At 50.3% G+C, this 19,567-nt stretch overlaps 1 protein-coding gene and 1 long non-coding RNA gene across 2 annotated transcripts in view; one reads left to right on the top strand and one right to left on the bottom strand.

Moving 5' to 3' along the window:
• CCDC13 (coiled-coil domain containing 13) overlaps positions 1–19,567 on the top strand; it is a 61,216-nt gene that overhangs the window by 20,111 nt on the left and 21,538 nt on the right. Inside the window, exons 6-12 of the mRNA XM_010374329.2 lie at positions 4,385–4,501; positions 5,730–5,834; positions 8,941–9,102; positions 12,085–12,261; positions 15,965–16,171; positions 18,277–18,416; positions 18,901–18,984. Of these exons, the coding sequence (XP_010372631.1) occupies positions 4,385–4,501; positions 5,730–5,834; positions 8,941–9,102; positions 12,085–12,261; positions 15,965–16,171; positions 18,277–18,416; positions 18,901–18,984 (992 nt within the window). The remainder of the gene's footprint in view (positions 1–4,384; positions 4,502–5,729; positions 5,835–8,940; positions 9,103–12,084; positions 12,262–15,964; positions 16,172–18,276; positions 18,417–18,900; positions 18,985–19,567) is intronic.
• On the bottom strand, positions 6,598–19,302 carry LOC104670951. Its single transcript, XR_749218.1, has 4 exons — positions 19,219–19,302; positions 10,883–10,995; positions 8,932–9,072; positions 6,598–6,815 (listed from the first exon to the last, which is right to left on the bottom strand). It is a non-coding gene; the product is annotated as an uncharacterized LOC104670951 (long non-coding RNA).

Genomic DNA, 19,567 nt, shown 5'->3' with positions numbered 1-19,567 from the left:
AATGTCCTGTCGGAAGCCATGGAGGGTGTAGCTCCAACTCTGTCTCCAGTAAGGAAGGCTGGGAGGAGCCTGAGAACCCTGGAACACTAGAGCCTCAGGATCAAGAAGGAAGGCCTGGTCCAACTGACCGCCCACTGTCAGCCCAGCCATCTCCTGTACAGCATCCTCACTGGTGACACATCCAGCTTCCACCTTACTCCAGGGACAGGGAGCTCACCACTGCCCAGTGGAATCCTGTTCTTTATGGGGCAGTTCATATTATGAACACTTTCCCTTTCATAGAGCTCCAAATCTACAGAGTAAAAGTGGCTATTGGAAATGGGGACTTGTTCCCCAGAGCCCATTTTACTAAACCAGTGACAGTTCATGAAACTCAAGAGGTGGGAATTGCAGCTCCATGAAAGGAAGTCAGTCTGACCTAGTGGGTTGGTTTTTCCCCACACCAGACAGTAAATAGCATCAGAGTCTAAAGAACATTCCAGGAGGCTTCACCAAGGGTTTTCTTGGGAAGCCAGGCCAATTGGTGAGAGAGGCAGCCAAGCCCCAGGACTCCCAATTAGGTGCTTGTTTTCTAGCCCTATCTTCCCTGCTGCCTACACTGGGATCAGACTGCCCTGTGCCTTCCTTGAGGAGAATTCAGTCCTCGCTGTGCAGTGATGGGCCCCTCAGGTTCGGGGGTGAATGTGCCTCCTCAAGAGTAGTCTTGTGTAAACCTGTCTCATTGCTAGGGAGGCAGCAGAGCGGCTCTGCCCTCTACAGAGGCTGGACTGAGTATTCTTCAGGGCCTTTCATGGCTTCAGAGGACACTGCTAAGCTGCCCCTGGTTTATTCCACACATTGAGCACCTCCACATCCCCAACTAGGGCTGCCCTGGATAGGAAACTGCTTGTTCAGCCTGATGGGATTTTCTAAGCCCTGTGACACAGGGAATCAAAAACAGAGATTCGGCTGGGTGCAGTGGCTCACGCCTGTAATCCCAGCACTTTGGGAGGCTGAGGCCAGCAGATCACTTGAGGCCAGGAGTTCGAGACCAGCCTGGCCAACACGGTGAAACACCATCTCTAGTAAAAATACAAAAATTAGCCTGGCATGGTGGCACACGCCTGTAATCCCAGCTACTCGGGAGGCTGAGGCATGAGAATCGCTTGAACCTGGGAGGCGGAGGTTGCAGTGAGCTGAGATCGCGCCACTGCACTCCAGCCTGGGCAACAGAGTGAGACTCTGTCTCAAAACAAACAAACAAAACAAACAACAACAACAAAAACAGAGGCTCTGTCTATGGAGAATCCCAGAGGAGGAATGAGGAGTCATTCGAAGGCAGGATGTGGACAGGGCCTTCAGAGATGGCCCCTGTGCTCTGAGCTCACAGGGGAGTCCACCCTCCATTAAGGTTGCAGCTAGAAGGTGGGACGGAGGAGGGCATCCCTGAGTTGGCCTTACTGGAGAAGGAAGATGGGGAAGGTGAACTGAGTGTCAGCTGGATAACATTTGACTGCAGCCCAGAGCTCACAAGGGAGAAAAGGGGAATATAAGCCAAAAAAGCTGGGTGAAGTCACCCATAGAGGGAGCCCTTGAATGGCAGCTGGAGCAGTAGTTTTGACTTTATTCTGTGGCCACAGGGAGCATGGGAGGTTCCAGGTTCCAGAGAGAAGAGTGTGTGATGGACTGCAGGTCTCAATTCATCAGCACCACGTGTTCTCCCTGGCATCTCCTGAGAGCAAAAGCAATGTTCCCCTCATTAGGCTGCTCAGAGCAGCCCAAGCCCGAGCCACACTCCAGAAGCCTGCAGGCTCAATCCACATTCCAACCCTAGGCCTCCAAAGCACATTCCAGAGTAGAGCTGAACACCCTTCCCTCTGCTTGGGGCTTCAGGAGGCTGTGATGTGAGCGGCATTGGCATTGTCTGCTCCCCATGGACTGCGTTTTAGTTATTTTCTCAAAGAAAACAGCCTCGGGTAGGGGAGGGAGTGTGCCCATACCCAGGTCCCCGACAAAGCCTGTGGAATTTCACTCTGGGCAGAAAGAACTCTGAAATGGCTTGGAGGTAGGATTAGCTCAGCTGCCTAAGCCAGGAGGATGGGGCCTGATCCAGCCCTCTCCAGAACACCATCTGGCCCTCAGCCCACTTGCCAGCTGCCCACTCAAGCCAAGCTAGGCCTGCCAGCATTGCCCTCCATCAGGACCTGCCCCAAACAGCATCCTTGACATGCATTGTCCTAGCAACCCTCACGGGTTCCCTGGAGATTGGCATTACATATCCCCATTTTACAGATGAGAAAATGAGACTGGGACAGGGCATCACTGCCCAGGTTCTAGAGTCAGATCCAATCTTTATGCTTTTTCCATGCTCTGAGCAAATCAAAGAGATGCTGCAGGGTCACTGCAGCCATATGGAAGCACATGTATTCCCACAGCTCTCAGCACCCCCACTGTCAGGGCCACTGGGACTCATGGCACTGGAGACCTGACAGGCAGGGCAGGGATGTGGCAGGGCGTGGAGAGGTGTTGCTTCCCAACCCAGGGCAGATTCAAAGCCACACATTTAACAGGAGAAGAAGCAGGCACCCAACAGAGTATGCAGGGATGGCAGGTGGCCCAACAGGAGGAAGAACACAGAACAAAATTTACTTTTAAAAAAAGGATGGCCAGGCATGGTGGCTCACACCTGTAATCCCAGCACTTTGGGAGGCTGAGGCAGTTGGATCACCTGAGGTCTGGAGTTCAAGACCAGCCTGGCCAACATGGTGAAACCCTATCTCTACTAAAAAATATACAAAAAGTTAGTCGGGCATGGTGGCGGGTATCTGTAATCCCAGCTACCCGGGAGGCTGAGGCAGGAGAATCGCTTCATCCCGGGGAGCGGAGGTTGCAGTGAGCTGAGATCATGCCATTACACTCCAGCCTGGGCAACAAGTGAAACTCTGTCTCAAAAAAAAAAAATAAAGATAACACTTATGCTTCATATAAGTTCCCAGCTGGCATATTCTGTTCACGTTGGCTGTTCTCTTTAGCCTGATGTTGGTGCTCTGAGGAAGCGGAACAGGGAAGTATTTGCATACCCTTTCCATAGATGAGGACACTGGATGAGGCCAGGGTTTCTGGACCAGGTGTCCATGTCTAGTTTCTTTGGCCAGTGGTTTTCAGCTGGGCTGCCCAGAGCCTCTGGAAATTCCTGGTCTATGGAAATTCCTGGACCCAGTATACTTGGATCTGTCTTTCACATTAGCATTCACAGGAGATTTTGTTTGTGCCTGATAGAGAAAGGTCAGAAAGCCACTGTAGTACCATCCCTGTTTCCTGAAGTTCAGCTGCTCTGCCCTGTTGGGGCAGCAGCAGAGGGCCTCAGCATCATTGCCCGATGGGATGCTCAGCCTGACAACCAACGTTCCTGTGGCCACGATGCCCAGCATTAGCAGCAGCTTAAATTGGAAGAGTCAGCCAGGGCAGGGGAAGGACCAGTGTTCTTTCTAATCCCACCTGCATCACCCTAACCAGCTGTATGCCTGAAGGCATATTACCTCCTCTCTCTGGGCCTTATTTTCATCATTATGGAAGGGGTTTGAATCGGCTGAAGGTCCCTTTGTCAAATATCTATGAGTCACAGGAGTGTCTACTGAAGACAGAGAGGTAGTCAGCCCATTTAAGAAAAATTTCCATCCAGATAGTTTAAATAAAACATTGGGTTAAAAAAAAAAAAAAAAAAAAAGACACTGCTAAGAGTTCCAGCAGGTAATTTTCATGCTTGCTGTAGTTCTGCAAGCCACAGAGATGAACATTTGGAAATTAAAGTGGTCACTGCTAGGAAAGAGAGCCCAAGGCCCCTCAGCTGTCAAAAAACCAAGGCCCAAGCTGACGAATCTGGGAGAGGCGGATCCTGAATTAGGATGCTGTGGCTCTGCTGCCAGGCTGGGCTTGCCTTCTGGGAGTAAGGTGGTTTCCTCTTTATTCTGAGTGAAGATGGATTAGCTGTGATGCCAGTCTCTGAGTACAGCAGAGGGTCCACACTCAGGAAGTGTCTGGGAGGCGTGGAGCCTGCTGCTCTCTCCAGATGCTTCACCTCTATGGTAAGGCATGCTCCCACGTGTGTGTGTGCAACACTCTGCAAAAAGCTCAGTCCCAAAGTTAAGCTGCCAGGATTCAAATCCAGGTTCCACCTTTATTAACCAGATAGCCCAAGTAGAGGACTTACCTTCCACCAGCCTCTATTTTGCATCTATAAGGGGCTTACAAGAGAACCTACCTCACAGGGGTTTATGAGGATTAAATGAGTTACTCCATGTCAAACACTTAGCACAGTGCCTGGCACAGACTTGGATAAAAGGGGGCTATGATTATTGTTCCCATGTAGACAACAAATGACTACTTTCCTGTCCTTCCCACCCAGCCGGAGACCCCAGAGGTGAAGGCCCTGCAGGACAGGCTGGCAGCCACCAACTTGAAGATGAGTGACCTCCGCAACCAGATCCAGTCTGTGAAGCAGGAGCTGCGGATGGCACAGAAGGTCTTTCAGAGCCAGGGCTTGGGGCTTCTTGTGTGGCTGGGGCTGAACTTGGGAAGAGCACGGCTGGCATAGTGGATTCCATTCTGGAGCCGTGAGTGCTCAGCCCCATGAGCACACTGCTTGCTCTGGGTCAGGCTCCAGATCCAGTCCTTCCTCCTACCAGTGCTTGGTCCATACCCATTTGGTGGGCAGAGTTGCTGGCTACCTGAGCCTGCCACCCCCACCCCCACAGTATACATGCCCTTGTGGTGCCTGCCCAGCTCTAGACTGAGGAGGACAGTGCTATCCACCCAGGGAGAGTCCATTAAGCCTTCCCTGCACAACCTGTGCCCCAGTAGATCCTGGGTCTCCCCTTAATGTCACCCTTACTTAACTTGGAAGCCTGCCAGCACCTGCCTTCTGCTTTGCTGTCTGTAACAGAAAATGAAGAGGTTCTTTGTGTATTGAAGGACCCTTTCAAAGGAAAATGCTCAGACTTGGGACACAGGCCCAGCTGGTTCATTATTTATTTTTATTTACATAGCAAATTCTCTGGCATTTGTCTTCCCTGCTGGAACCACTCAGACTAGCCAAGATTTCCAAAACAGTGTTCTATTGTGGAAACAAGCGCCAGAGACTTGGTACGCTGGATCGGGTTTCTGTGACAGGCTTCAGAGGGGCCCAGGTCACAAGCTGGAGCGTATTGTTTCTGCCTCAAAGCCTTGACGTTGGGCCTGAGCGCTGCACTTCAATAACCTCAAAGCTGGGCCCTTCTTGGACCACAGCGCCCCAACTGACATTCAGTAGCCCACCTTTGCTGCACTCAGAGGTCCACTTGTCTGTGGCTTTTCACAGAGGCCAGGGTCCTGTGGCGATGTATTTCCTATAGCTAGAATTAGCTCAGCTCTAGGTGATAGGTGAATGGGTTAAGGAAGCAGGTGTTGGTCCGCTTTGTGGTTCATTCATCCCAGAATATGTCAAGAGCCAGGGGCCCTATCTGGGCATTGCCGGCAGTTTCTTGGCTGCTCTAAGCATTGCCAAGAAATGCCAGGGATGATGGGTTTACCACTTTCCCAGGGAGAGCTGCCCTTGGGACATGGTAAACTGACTTTTGAGGGCTATGCTCTGAGATGGGAAGAAGATTGTGTAGGTGAAGGCTGCTTCTGAATATGCCTCTAAATATGCAGCAGCATCAGGGTCTGGTGGAGCCCTCTCTTTCGGCCACACTGAAGGCCCTGCCTTATTTCAGGTTTTGGCCAGCGAGGTTGGGGAAGACGTCAATGTCCAGCAGCTCCTATCCTCACCAGGGACCTGGAGGGGTCGGGCTCAACAAATTCTTGTTTTGCAGAGCAAGGTGGGTGAGTCACCAGACTTCTCCTGGCCTGAACAAAGGATTTAAAATGCCCCAGAAAGACTTGCCCTGACCCCCTTAGAGACTTAAGCACACAGTACCCAAAAAAGGCCTTTAGGTCTCACAGTATACTCGTGCAGGGCTGTTGTTTTACCTTCTCGCCAACCAGCCTGATTTTAATTTGTTATTTAATGAACAAGCTCTTATATAACACTTACCACGTGCCAGGCACTGGAGCTTAACAAATGCCAACGCCTTTGGTTTGATTTATTTAACTCCAGGCATCTTTTTTCCCCTAGTTTATGTAAATTTGCGTGACTGTTGTAATTGTAAGCTTTTTCCAGTTTTGTCCAGATGCTTGTAGTCTTTTGAAAGTTTTAATTACCCAATAAAAACTTATCCTTGTCTCCCTCTTTATTGTCTGAATATTTTGGAGCATACCAAAAGAGGCTAACAGCAGGGGCTCTGGAGTCACACTGCTCAGATTCAAATCCCAGCTCTCCCTTCATCAGCTGTGTGACCTCAAGCAAGTTCCTTTAGCTCTGTACCTCAGTTTCCTCATCTGTATAATGGGGATAATAACGATGCCTACCCCACAGGATTGTTGGGCGAATTGAGTCAATACTTGTAAAGTGCTCAGCACAGGGCCTGGCATGGAGGAAGCACTGTATAAAAGTTAGGTGTGGTTCTTTTCCCTTTGTGCCTTCAAACTGAGAAACATGTGAGAAGGTGTGTGATTTCCACTATTTGCCAAGCACATCACCCTTGTTCCCAGGGACTTAAAGGGTCACAGTGGCTTTTATCCTCAGTGTCTCCCATGGGATCCTTGAAGCCAACATAAAGGGGGAAAAACTCCAAGAAGCTAATAGATGATAGTGCATGGCCTTGGGGTTCGAGAGACCTGAGTTTACGTTTGGCCACTTGTCTGCCAACTCTGTGACCTTGGGCAAACCCCTTCATCTTCCTATGTCTTCGTCTTCATACCTGTGAAATGGGGTGACATAAAATAACATTTCTAAAGCACCTAGGATAGTGCTTGACCATAATAAGCACAAAACAACTTCCTTATTATTGTCATTAAGTTGTATGTCAAATTCTTTTTTTTTTTTTTTTTTTTTTGAGACAGAGTCTTGCTCTGTCTCCCAGGCTAGAGCACAGTGGCGTGATCTCAGCTCACTGCAAGCTCCACCTCCTGGGTTCACACCATTCTCCTGCCTCAACCTCCCGAGTAGCTGAGACTACAGGCGCCCGCCACCACACCCGGCTAATTGTTTGTATTGTTAATAGAGATGGGGTTTCACCATGTTAGCCACGATGGTCTCGATCTCCTGACCTCGTGATCCGCCCATCTCGGCCTCACAAAGGGCTGGGATTACAGATGTGAGCCACCGCGCCTAGCCCTGTATGTCAAATTCTTAAAGGGTAACAGTGTTCTTTAATGATTAAATGGAATTGCCTCACAGCGCCACACGAGGGCACTGATGGGTGCCTTCAAAGCTGTGGTCCTGCCCTTTGCCAGGGAGCCTAGCAAATTGTGCTTCCTTTCCTGGCTCAAGTTTACCAACGTTGTTTTGTCATTTGGTTGTGTTGACATGGAAACCAGGATCAGAAGGATCCTAGGAGTTGTCTGCTTCTACCCTAGTGTTATAAGGGTGATAAGGACATTGTTCTGTGGGATGACATCTACCTGCCACTTGCTGAGGGCCCATGTGTGCCAGGCTGTATTGACAGCTTCACCTAGACCATCTTGGGATTTTGCAAAGTTACCTAATCCTAAAAATCACCTGTAGCATTTAAAATGCAGATTCTAGGCCGGGCGCGGTGGCTCAAGCCTATAATCCCAGCACTTTGGGAGGCCGAGACGGGCGGATCACGAGGTCAGATCGAGACCATCCTGGCTAACATGGTGAAACCCCGTCTCTACTAAAAAATACAAAAAACTAAGCCGGGCGAGGTGGCGGGCGCCTGTAGTCCCAGCTACTCAGGAGGCTGAGGCAGGAGAATGGCATAAACCCGGGAGGCGGAGCTTGCAGTGAGCTGAGATCCGGCCACTGCACTCCAGCCTGGGCGACAGAGCGAGACTCCGTCTCAAAAAAAAAAAAAAAAAAAAAAAAATGCAGATTCTAAGTCCCTTCCCCTAGAGCTCTAGTTTGTTAATCTGGAGTAAGCACCAAGATTTGTCAGTCCAAGAAGAACCTCAGAGGATTCCCGGGCTCAGACAACTTCATGATACTGAATCCTCAAAACAGTGTTATGCAGGGTGTACTCTTAGGCCCATCTTACAGATGAGGGAACTGAGATTCAGAGTTACCTGTGCGCAGTCACACAGTCTGTGAGGCTTTGAGCCAGTCTCTCTGCTTCCAAACCCTGCCTTCCCCTCTGCAGTATCTCTTGTAAGTGACCGCCATCTTCCGAGGAGTCCACCCAGTCTTAGGTGGTCTGTCTGTTAGAAAGTTCCTCCTTGCCCAGCACTTTGGGAGGCTGAGGTGGGCAGATCGCTTGAGCCCAGGAGTTCAAGACTAGCCTGGGCAATATGGTGAAACCCCGTCTCTAACATGGTGAAACCCCGTCTCTTTTTGTGTGTGTATATATATACACACACAAACAAAAATTATCCAGGCACAGTTGCCTGTGCCTGTGGTCCCAGCTGCTTAGGCAGCTGAACTGGGAGGATTGCTTGAGCCCGGGAGGCAGAGGTGAGCCATGATTGCACCACTGCACTCCAGTCTGGGCGACAGAGCAAGACCTTGTTTCTAAATAAATAAATACCTAAAATAAGGAAGTTCTTTCTTGAACTGAGACCTGCTATCCTGTCCCTCCCTGGTTCCTGGGGCCACAGGTCTGCTTCCTAGCCTCAAATAGCCCCTCAGAGATAGGGTGATTTTTCTCATTCACCTTTTTTCTAAGCTGAACTTCCCTGGTGTCTTCCAATGTGTTGCTCGAGATGCCAGCTCAGATCGTCCCCCACCCCTAGTCCTCCTCAGATGGGGCTACCACAGCCATCTAGAGAGGTGGTTCCATCTTCAGTCCATGGGATCTCCTATCACACTCTGAGTAGTAGAGGCTGGCTGCAGACCCATTGTGGAACGATGAGTTTTACCATCCTCAGGTTCGAGAGCTTGAGAAGCAACTGGGCCAGTCCCGGAGCCAGTCTGTGGGAACAGCCAGTGATGAGTTGTCTGTCTATCCACACCCAAGGAAGCTGTCGGCACAGGAGAAAAACCTGCTGAGGATCCGCAGCCTGGAAAGGGAAAAACAGGAAGGCTTGGAGGTAACGCATGCCCAGTGAGGAGGTCAACCAGGCATGTAGGAAGGAGAGATCATGATGGTGCCTGTAAGGGCTCTGAGGCACATGTGGTCGGAAGTCTGAGCCACCCCTTCTAGGCAGGAGACACCTAGGGACCTGAGTCACCTCTGCATGTTCCTCACGTCCTGTCAAACCAACCTGAGCTGCCTGACTGGGACCTCACTGTGAGCCCATTTAATGAACTTTTCATAGTCCCATCCTGGCTGTTTTGGAGGTGCTGTGCCTGAAATTCTCATTGTAAAAGAGAGAAGGGGAGGGCCACAGCTCCAGAAGTATGATAGGGTTAGATGGGGCTTGAAGAAGGAAAGTTCCAGGCTGATGAAAGAAGTGGGCAGGCTGGACTCAGCACCAGGGGCCGCATCTCACTGGCTGCATTAGGAGTGTCAGAACTCTAACTCTACCAGGTTTAAGCAACAAAGAGAAGTTATTGGCCCATGTAAACGAACAATCCAGAGGTGGCCTAGCTTCAGGTGCAGATTGGGGCCTTGCTCTCAGCACCTTCTCCTGGGTTGGCTTCACTCTCTTCCACAGGGACCCTGAGTGGTCCCAGCTTCTCTCCTCCAATGCAGCCTCTACAGACAAAGTGTTTCTCTTTCCCAATAGTTCCATCAAATTCCCAGAATTGAGTGTCTTTGGGCTAGCCAGGTTATGTGGCCATCCTTGAACCCATCACTGTGGCCAAGAGTACAGGGTGTTTTGATTGGTCAGGCTTCAGATACCTGCCTCAAGGTTTGAGAGCATGAGTTAGCCTCCCCAAACTTGCAATGAGAGTGGAGAGTAGGGCCCACTTTAAAGAAGGTAGCAGAAGCAGCATGAAGAGGTGCAGGCAGGCTGTACAACAGGCCCACTTAGTGGCCCTGGCAGTGAGCTACCTAACAGTGAGGCCTTGCCTTTTCATCAGGAGACTTTTGCCTGTGAGCACCAACTCTGGGTTAGGCCCCGTGTTAGGAATGCTGTGACCATGACCACATTGTACCTCCCAGCACTCTAGACCATCAGCTGTGAGGAGGGAAACAGTGAGACCAGAGGTGGGCAGGGCCTGCTGGGCTTTGTATGCCAGCGAGGACTTTTGGCCTGTATCTTGAAGGCTGTAGAGAACCACCAAGGGGTTTTTGTTTTTTTAGATGGAGTCTTGCTCTGTTGCCCAGGCTGGAGTGCAATGGCGTGATCTCAGCTCACTGCAACCTCCGCCTCAGCCTCCCAAATAGCTGGGATTACAGGCACAAGCCACCATGCTTGGCTAATTTTTATATTTTTAGTAGAGATGGGGTTTCACCACGTTGATCAGGCTGGTTTCGAATTCCTAACCTCAGGTGATCCACCTGCCTTGGCCTCCCAAAGTGCTGGGATTATAGGCGTGAGCCACTCACCCAGCCCACCAAAGGGTTTTAAGTTGTGGAGGGAGGTGGTCAACTGTGCGTTTTGAAAAGGTCACATGGTTGGAGCAAGAGGAGGAATGGGTTGGAAGAGGAATGGAAGACAGAATAGTAATCCTGGAGACATGACCAAGGATCTTTGCCAAGACAGTGGACTGTCATGGAAGGGCCAGACACCTGGGACAGTGAGGACAGACTTTCTAGGGCTCAAGGACTGATTGAACTTGGAAGAGAGATGAGGAGGAAGAGTTATAAAGGACTGCTAGGGAGTATAGTGGGTGGGTAAGGGAGACAGGGTGGGTTCAAGAGGAGAAAGGGAGTTGAGATTTGGAAATGTTGGGTTTGAAATGCACCTAGCTTGGACTTACATGTTAATGCAGAACAGATTATGTTGAACAGTTGGGCTGATCATAAGCTGCAATGGTGGGTGGAAGGAAAGAGCTTCCTGCATGCATTCCCTCTGCCAGGCATCTATGAGAGCCTGGAGTGTGTAGGCAGGAGAGCTACAGGTGAGTAATGGCTGCTTCCCTGCAAAGGGTTCATGTTTTACTTGTTTTGCATTTCTATAATTCACTTCATCAAGGATATGAAAACACTTTTCCAGCAACAGTTCACCCTCAGGCTCAAGCAGGTGATGTCACCCACTGCCCAAGTTCCTCCTCAATGTCTCCATCTTGTCTTTACGAGTTTGACTAATCTAGCCTCTGCCCCTTCACTCACTGTGCTTCAGCCACACACCTTCTACCCTAGGGCCTTTGCTCTTCCCCTCATCTCCTTCAACCTCTGCTTTTCAGAGAGGGCTTCCCTGACCATATCCTTCTCACTGTTCCTATTTCCTACTTTCAAGCATTTGTCCCTATTTGACATTATCTGTCTCCTCCATTAGGATTATCAGCTCCTTGAGGACAAGGACTGTTTTGCTTTTTGCTGTCCCCCAGCATCTGTAACAATACTAAGCCCATAGTAGGCCCTCAGGAAACGCTTGAGAATGAAGGAATGACTGAATGAGAGATTCTGAAGATGTGTGCTGCATGTGAGTTTCCAGTTGGTAGCTGGCAAAGCAAGGTGCTGTCAGGGGTTGTGCCAAATGATCATGGAGGAAGTGGGAGAACAACCCTCCTTTCTCATTCTAGCTCCTGGTGGTGCAAGGTGCTGCAGTTGGAACCTAGCCTAGCACTCTTTCTAAAGTATGGCTTTTCTCTTTTCCCCTGCTTGGGGAGGGGTTTAGGGGTAGGACTGGCTGTTCTCTCTGGAGGACACATGCAGTTGGCCGGCGGCTTTCCTCTCATGTGCTAGGAAGCCTGTGTGTGTCTCAGGCTGAGGTGGGGAGTGCTGTCATCCGTTAGTGCTGTCATGTGCTAGGGCAAGGATGGGAGGCTGCTAGCCACCTGATATCCCTGAGAGGCCTGGGCTGGGAGTCAGGGCCCTGGCTCTAGTGACTTGCTCTGTGGCATTCAACAAGCACCCCCACCCCCAGCCCCAGGCCTTGCCATTGAGTAGGAGCCAGGAAGCAGATGTGGCCAAGGTCCCACACAGCCCTGCTGCCCATGCCCTCACTTTCTAATTACAGAAACTTGCCAGTGAGCGGGATGTCCTCCAGAGAGAGCTTGAAGAGCTAAAAAAGAAGTTCGAGGGCATGAGGTCTCGGAACAAGCTGCTGTCGAGTGAGGTGAAGACCCTCAAGAATCAGATGGGGACCCTGGTGGAGAAGGGCCGGCATGATGACGAGCTCATCGACGCCCTCATGGTATGGCCCCACCACTCAGGCAGGGCAAGAGCCAGGGCTGGTTCCCCAAAGGATGGGCCGCAGCCATGGCCAGAGTGAGCCCTCACTCACCCCTCAATGCCACCTGTGTAACCCCAAAGCCCGTTGCCTCCAGATGGCCCCCAGCACCAAAGCCCTGCCCCAGGGACAGGAGCAGCTCAGGGAGGCTGCCTGAGGGCAGTGATGGAGCAGCACCAGGCATAAGGCACTTGGGCCTATGGACCCAAATGAGACAGAAATGTATTGGGGGAAGGAGGTGGGATTATACCCTGGGTTATTTTTCAGCAAGGAATGAAAGGGACAAGAGGAGCCAGTACCAGTTCTTGTCTCTGTGGTGGCACAGAACCCTTCCCCTTCTGGGCATGTTATAATGCTTAATCCCCAAGATACCTTCTAGGATCATATATCTTAATCCCACTTCGCAGATGGGGAAACTAAGAGTCAAATTCATTAGATAACTCATCTGAGACCATACAACTGAGTTCAAAGCAGGTTTATCTGACTATAAAAACTTCCTTGATTAAACGTATCTCAAAATAATAAGAGCTATTTATGACAAACCCACAGCCAATATCATACTGAATGGGCAAAAACTGGAAGCATTCCCTTTGAAAACCAGCACAAGACAAGGATGCCCTCTCTCACCACTCCTATTCAAGATAGTGTTGGAAGTTCTGGCTAGGGCAATCAGGCAAGAGAAAGAAATAAAGAGTATTCAATTAGGAAAAGAGGAAGTCAAATTGTCCCTGTTTGCAGATGACATGATTGTATATTTAGAAAACCCCATCATCTCAGCCCAAAATCTCCTTAAGCTGATAAGCAACTTCAGCAGTCTCAGGATACAAAATCAATGTGCAAAAATCCCAAGCATTCCTATACACCATTAACAGACAAACAGAGAGCCAAATCATGAGTGAATTCCCATTCATAATTGCTACAAAGAGAATAAAATACCTAGGAATCCAACTTAAAAGAGATGTGAAGGACCTCTTCAAGGAGAACTACAAACCACTGCTCAACGAAATAAAAGAGGACACAAACAAATGGAAGAATATTCCATGCTCATGGATAGGAAGAGTCAATATCATGAAAATGGCCATACTGCCCAAAGTAATTTATAGATTCAATACCATCCCCATCACGCTACCAATTACTTTCTTCACAGAATTGGAAAAAACTACTTTAAAGTTCATATGGAACCAAAAAAGAGCCCGCATTGCCAAGACAATCCTAAGCAAAAAGAACAAAGCTGGAGGCATCACGCTACCTGACTTCAAACTACACTACAAGGCTACAGTAACCAAAACAGCATGGTACTGGTATCAAAACAGAGATATAGACCAATGGAACAGAACAGAGGTCTCAGAAATAACAGCACACATCTACAACCATCTGATCTTTGACAAACCTGACAAAAACAAGAAATGGGGGAAGGATTCCCTATTTAATAAATGGTGCTGGGAAAACTGGCTAGCCATATGTAGAAAGCTGAAACTGGATCCCTTCCTTACACCTTGTACAAAAATTAATTCAAGATGGATTAAGGACTTAAATGTTAGACCTAAAAACCATAAAAACCCTAGAAGAAAAGCTAGGCAATACCATTCAGGACATAGGCATGGACAAGGACTTCATGACTAAAACAGCAAAAGCAATGGCAACAAAAGTCAAAATAGACAAGTGGGATCTAATTAAACTAAAGAGCTTCTGCACAGCAAAAGAAACTACCATCAGAGTGAACAGGCAATGTAAAGAATGGGAGAAAATTTTTGCAATCTACCCATCTGACAAAGGGCTAATATCCAGAGTCTACAAAGAACTCAAATTTCCAAGAAAAAAACAACCCCATCAAAAAGTGGGCATAGGATATGAACAGACACTTCTCAAAAGAAGACATCTACGCAGCCAACAGACCCATGAAAAAATGCTCATCATCACTGGTCACATCAGAGAAATGCAAATCAAAACCACAATGAGATACCATCTCACACCAGTTAGAATGGTGATCATTAAAAAGTCAGGAAACAACAGATGCTGGAGAGGATGTGGAGAAATAGGAACGCTTTTACACTGTTGGTTGGAGTGTAAATTAGTTCAATCATTGTGGAAGACAGTGTAGCAATTCCTCAAGGATCTAGAACTAGAAATACCATTTGACCCAGCAATCCCATTACTGGGCACATACCCAAAGGATTATAAATCATGCTACTATAAAGACACATGCACACATATGTTTATTGCGGCACTATTCACAATAGCAAAGACTTGGAACCAACCCAAATGTCCATCAATAATAGACTGGATTAAGAAAATGTGGCACATATACACCATGGAATACTATGCAGCCATAAAAAGGATGAGTTAATGTCCTTTGCAGGGACATGGATGCAGCTGGAAACCATCATTCTCAGCAAACTATCACAAGCATAGAAAACCAAACACTGCATGTTCTTACTCATAGGTGGGAATTGAACCATGAGATCACTTGGACACAGGGCAGGGAACATCACACACTGTGGCCTGTCAAGGGGTGGGGGACTCGGGGAGGGATAGCATTAGGAGAAATACCTAATGTAAATGATGAGTTGATGGGTGCAGCAAACCAACATGGCACATGTATACCTATGTATCAAACCTGCACATTGTGCACATGTACCCTAGAACTTAAGTATAAAACAACAACAACAACAACAAACTTCCTTGACTAATAAAGCCATACTGCTTTCCTAACCCTACAGCTTGGACTTTTCTCTGTGGGACCTGAAGCACCAAAGTTTGGTGTCAGATTCCAAGTTGTGCCTGCAGGCCCCAGAGGGTGATCATGTCTGGCTTGGCTGGGGTGTTTGGGGGGTGCTGGCTCAGGCACCTACCTTAGTTCATGATCACTTTACATGACAGGGTGGTGGGTGGGGCACAGAAGACCTGAAATCTAGGCCTGCCTCTGTCAGTACCTCACCGTGTGACCATAGGCCAGTTGCATCCCCTCTCTGAGGCTCAGCAGCCATTTTTAAAAATAAGTTGCAGGGCTGGATGTCCTCTGAGGTCCCTGCATGTCACCATTCTTTGTCATTGAAGGTGGCATGATGAGAGCTGCAAACTAGCCCCAGTCATGCTATTCACCAGCAATATGCCCTTGGGCTCTCTGGGCCTCAGTTTCCTCTGCTCTGAGGTGAAGAAAACGGCCCCCACCTGTTCCAAATCACTGACATTGTCCTTTCTATTGGCCCCAGGCAGGAAGCCTCTGCCCGGGAGTCTCCTTGAGGACATTTCCTTGAGATGGGGCTTCAGTCGGGTGATAATGGATCCCTGGCAGTGGTCCAGGTACTGCCTCCAAGGGCAGTCTCCCAGCCAAGCGGGATCAGGCTTTCCTTTTAGCTAAATATCTCTCCCACCGGGTGAGGTGTCACCATCTGATCTGCTTTCTGTTGTCTGAGAGCCCCTTGGATCTTCTTGGCCCCAAACTGAGAGAAGGAAGTTGAGGACAGGAAAAGTACATGGTCCCCACCTGCCTGGTTCGACACCCCCTGATGGCAGGCAAGGAAGGTGTTCCTGCCTCTTGAGAGAACAGGATCCCACTATTAGGTTCCTGCAGGCTACTTTGGGGTGAGGGAGACAGTCTGTTCTTGTCCTCCTCTGCCCAGTGGGCCATGACTGACTCTACCTGCCCTCCTGCCTGGCCCCCCAGGACCAGCTGAAGCAGCTACAGGAGATACTAGGCAGCCTGAGTCTGCAGGAGGAGAAGACGCGAGTGTCCCAGCACCACCTGGACCAGCAACTGAACAGCGAGGCTCAGCGGAGCAACAGCCTAGTCGCCCAGCTGCAGGCCATGGTGGCTGAGCGGGAGGCCAAAGTGCGGCAGCTGGAGATGGAGATCGGACAACTCAATGTGCACGTGAGTAGGGCACTGGCACAGCCCCCAAACCCATTTTCAAGCTGGGCAAGTCCATCCAGCTCCTTCCACTTCTTTCCACTTGCCTTAGCTCAGGCCAGACTTCATCCTCCTGTCTCCACTTCGGCCACCTTCTTCTATCTGGCTCCCCAACCCATTCTGCACACAAACCTGATTATGTCCTTGCTCCACTTAAAATCTGTTCATAGCTTACTATCACCCTCGACCTCACCTGGTGTTCTCAAGGACCCAGCCACCTTCCAGTTTACCCTCTCCCATCTCCAGCTGTGGCCTTATCCTCAGGATTCAAGATGGTGGCAGTAGCTCTAGCAGCAGGATGAGAAAAGGAAAACCACACTTCATTCAGCTTCCAGGCACCACGTGACTAGCTCTTGGTGTCACCCGTCCTGCATCTTCTCTTCACCCTTCCTCTTTCCCCAGACTCTGGCTACGCAGGCACCATTCAGCTCCTCACATAGCCCTGCTTGCTCTGCGCTCCAGGGCTATGTGCAGCATGAAGCACACTCCCTCCTCTCCTCCCGCACAGCCTCAGTCTGGCCAGCCGCCCCTCAGCCTTTAGGTCTTACCAATCAGGAGCTCCTCCAGGAAGCCCTGGGACCCCTGTTCTGTGTTGTGTGCCCCTCCTAGCACTCTCCTAACTCCCTATGCATCCCCAAGCCAAACTTCTCTCACACTGTGTAGTCATTTTCCTGTTTTCTCCCCTGCACTCCCTGTGAGGGAGCATAGACCGTGGTACCTCAGTGCCTGGCACTAGAGCAAGCACACGGTAGATGCTCAATAAATGTTTGTCTAAGGCATGAACTTGTAAAGATATTTTGTCTTGGCAGATGCCTTGAGGGCACAGCTTGGGGCTGCTAGGAGTCAGCCACCTTCACCTCCCTGGGGTGGTGGTGGGGCTGGGTGGGCCTTGGGGAGAATTTTTTGACAAGCATGCAAGTCTCCCAGTGACAAAGGAGCCTTGCAGCCTCTGGCCCACTGGGAAATTGACTGGCTCAGCCAAAGGCATGTTGCAAAGCAGCCCTGCTCTTTGTTTCTGGGGATCTGTGGTTTGTTCAGAGGTAAGAGCCCAAGAGCCCCTAGGCCCAGCCTCAGGCTGGCATTGGCTGACCAGCCTGGTTTGTCCTGTAGCCTCTATCCCCACAGGCCAGGGCAGCCTGGGGCCCCAGGACTGGCTATGACAAAGTGCCTGGAGGTTGAAGGGGAGCCTCGGGGCATGAGGAAGTCTGGGAACAGAGCACATATGTCAGTGAGTGGGGACTCGCCCTGCTCCCCATTCTGGCTCACTGGGGAGGGAAGTCTGAAGGGGTACACAGGAACATTCCAGCATCTTCACCTCACCACTGTCCTTTCTCCAGGCACACAGGAGAAGACTGTTCCTACCTCTGAGGTCACCAGCTGAATGGGGGCCAAGCATTACCCACCAGACAAGTTGGCACACGTTTCGAGTTTTCTCATAATGGGTGGGAGTGGCGGACAAGCCAGGTTGTTAGGGGCTTACACCAGTTGTCCACTCTGGTGGCCTGACTTCCTGCTGGGGGTCTCTAATGTTCCTGTCCAGTCCAGTCCCAGCAGGTATCCAGAAGAGGAAGGGGTTGAGGGAGGGGTGGGGGCCTGGCAGGCTCAGCCGCCACCCAAGGCTGCCTGCCCTCACTGAATCCCTGCCAGCCTTTCTGGCTGCAGGTGTCTGGAAAGTCCAGGTGTTCCAGCTGAGGAAGGCAGCTGGCCTCAAGTCACACCTGGTGTTCAGCCACACGTGGGTGGGGCTGCCTGGACCCACTCGGAGACGTCAGTCGCTGACCTGCCCAGCCTGCGAGGCCATGCACCTCCCTCTGGAACCTGAATGTAGAACAGCTTCCTGGCCGAGTCACCGTCCTCACACCATGTAGCTTTCTTTCTGAAGAGAGGCATTATTAGATGTCATTATCATGCAAGTAGTGCCTTCACCAAACAGACCTCGCTTTTCACTCCTGAAAAGAAGCCTCTTTCATATCCTCTGAAAGCCCCGAAATCAAGCCAAGGTCCCCTCCTGCCTTCTCTAGGCCTCTGAGCCAAAGCCCTGAGGATGGAACCCACATCTGTTCCTACAGTATCTTCGGAATAAAGGAGTGGGTGAGGGGTCCAGTGGTCGTGAGGTCAGCTCTGCCTACACCCAGTTCCTGGAGGACCCAGGCCTGACCAAGTCCCCGGCCTCAGCAGGCGATCACGTTGGCAGGCTTGGATCTTCTCGGTAAGAAAACAATGGGATAGAGGGGTTGGAAAGTGAACATTGATTATTCAGAAGAAAGGTTGTTTCTTGCCACCTCTGATGGGAAGCCATGGGTGCAATTTTAAGGTAACTATGGTGCTGTTCTTCTAATACGTGGGCCTCTCCTATGACATCAGCTCTGCATCTGCAGTAATGAGCCAGTTAGGCCCAGATTTTATCACTTCAAGAGCATGCTGGTTGCAGCTCCCTGTAAGATCCTCTCTGTTTTCTGCCCCTGGGGCCCTCAAACAGACCTGTGTTGGGTTGTTCAAGGCTCTGGTGTCTCCTATTCTGCCTCATTTTGAGCAAGCAAGAGTTCTGGAAAGAAGGGCAGCAAATCCACAGGACTACTGCAAGGGTTTACTGGACCCCTGCCGGCCACTGCTCCACCTCACATGCAGAGGTGAGGCCCAGCAGGGCCTGGTCTGCCTTCCCAGGCTGATGGGCCCCTTCCGCCTTTACACAGCTCTGTGACCAGCCTGGGCCACACGCTGGTGGAATCTGCTCTCACGAGGCCTTCCCTGCCCAGTCCCCACAGGACCTCACCTAGGTATGGACCCCCGACCCCTGGACTTTCACAGTTTTTCCCATTCTTGATTGCTCAACCAGTATTGCCATCCCATTAAAAGGAGGGGAAACTGAGGCCAGGCAAAGTCCAGGGACTCTTCCAAGGTTACATAAGGACAGGGAGGATCAGGGAAGTCCAGTGTCCTGTCCAAGATGATAGAGTAAGCAGCTTCAGAACTAGTATCTTGGCCTCTGACTCCCAGGCTAGGTTTCCTACCTGCTACCTGAGAATTAACATGAGGAATCTTCCTGGGCCTAGCTTCCAGCACCTTCCCTCACCTTCTCTTGCTCATTGAGAATCAGCCTCTAAGGGGAGAATTTCACATGATATGGGTTCCCACTGATATCCCCTCAGCCTTCGGGCCCCCCTTTGTTGATAGAATCAAGCCAGAGGGTGTAAATGGGCCCTTTGTTTCTATTGCCAGCCCATAGACAAAGGACAGCATTGTCCTGCCTCTAAGCCCTGTCCCGAGCCCTGCCCACTGTCCACTGGAGCCATGCTCCTGCTGTCAGCACTCCCCGCCCTGACCCCTCAGGCAGGTCAGCTCAGGTTCCAGGCAAGGCCT

The sequence above is a fragment of the Rhinopithecus roxellana genome, chromosome 1 (genome assembly GCF_007565055.1).
Source record: "Rhinopithecus roxellana isolate Shanxi Qingling chromosome 1, ASM756505v1, whole genome shotgun sequence".
Taxonomy (NCBI): Eukaryota; Metazoa; Chordata; class Mammalia; order Primates; family Cercopithecidae; genus Rhinopithecus; species Rhinopithecus roxellana.
This window is presented reverse-complemented; position numbering and strand designations above follow the sequence as displayed.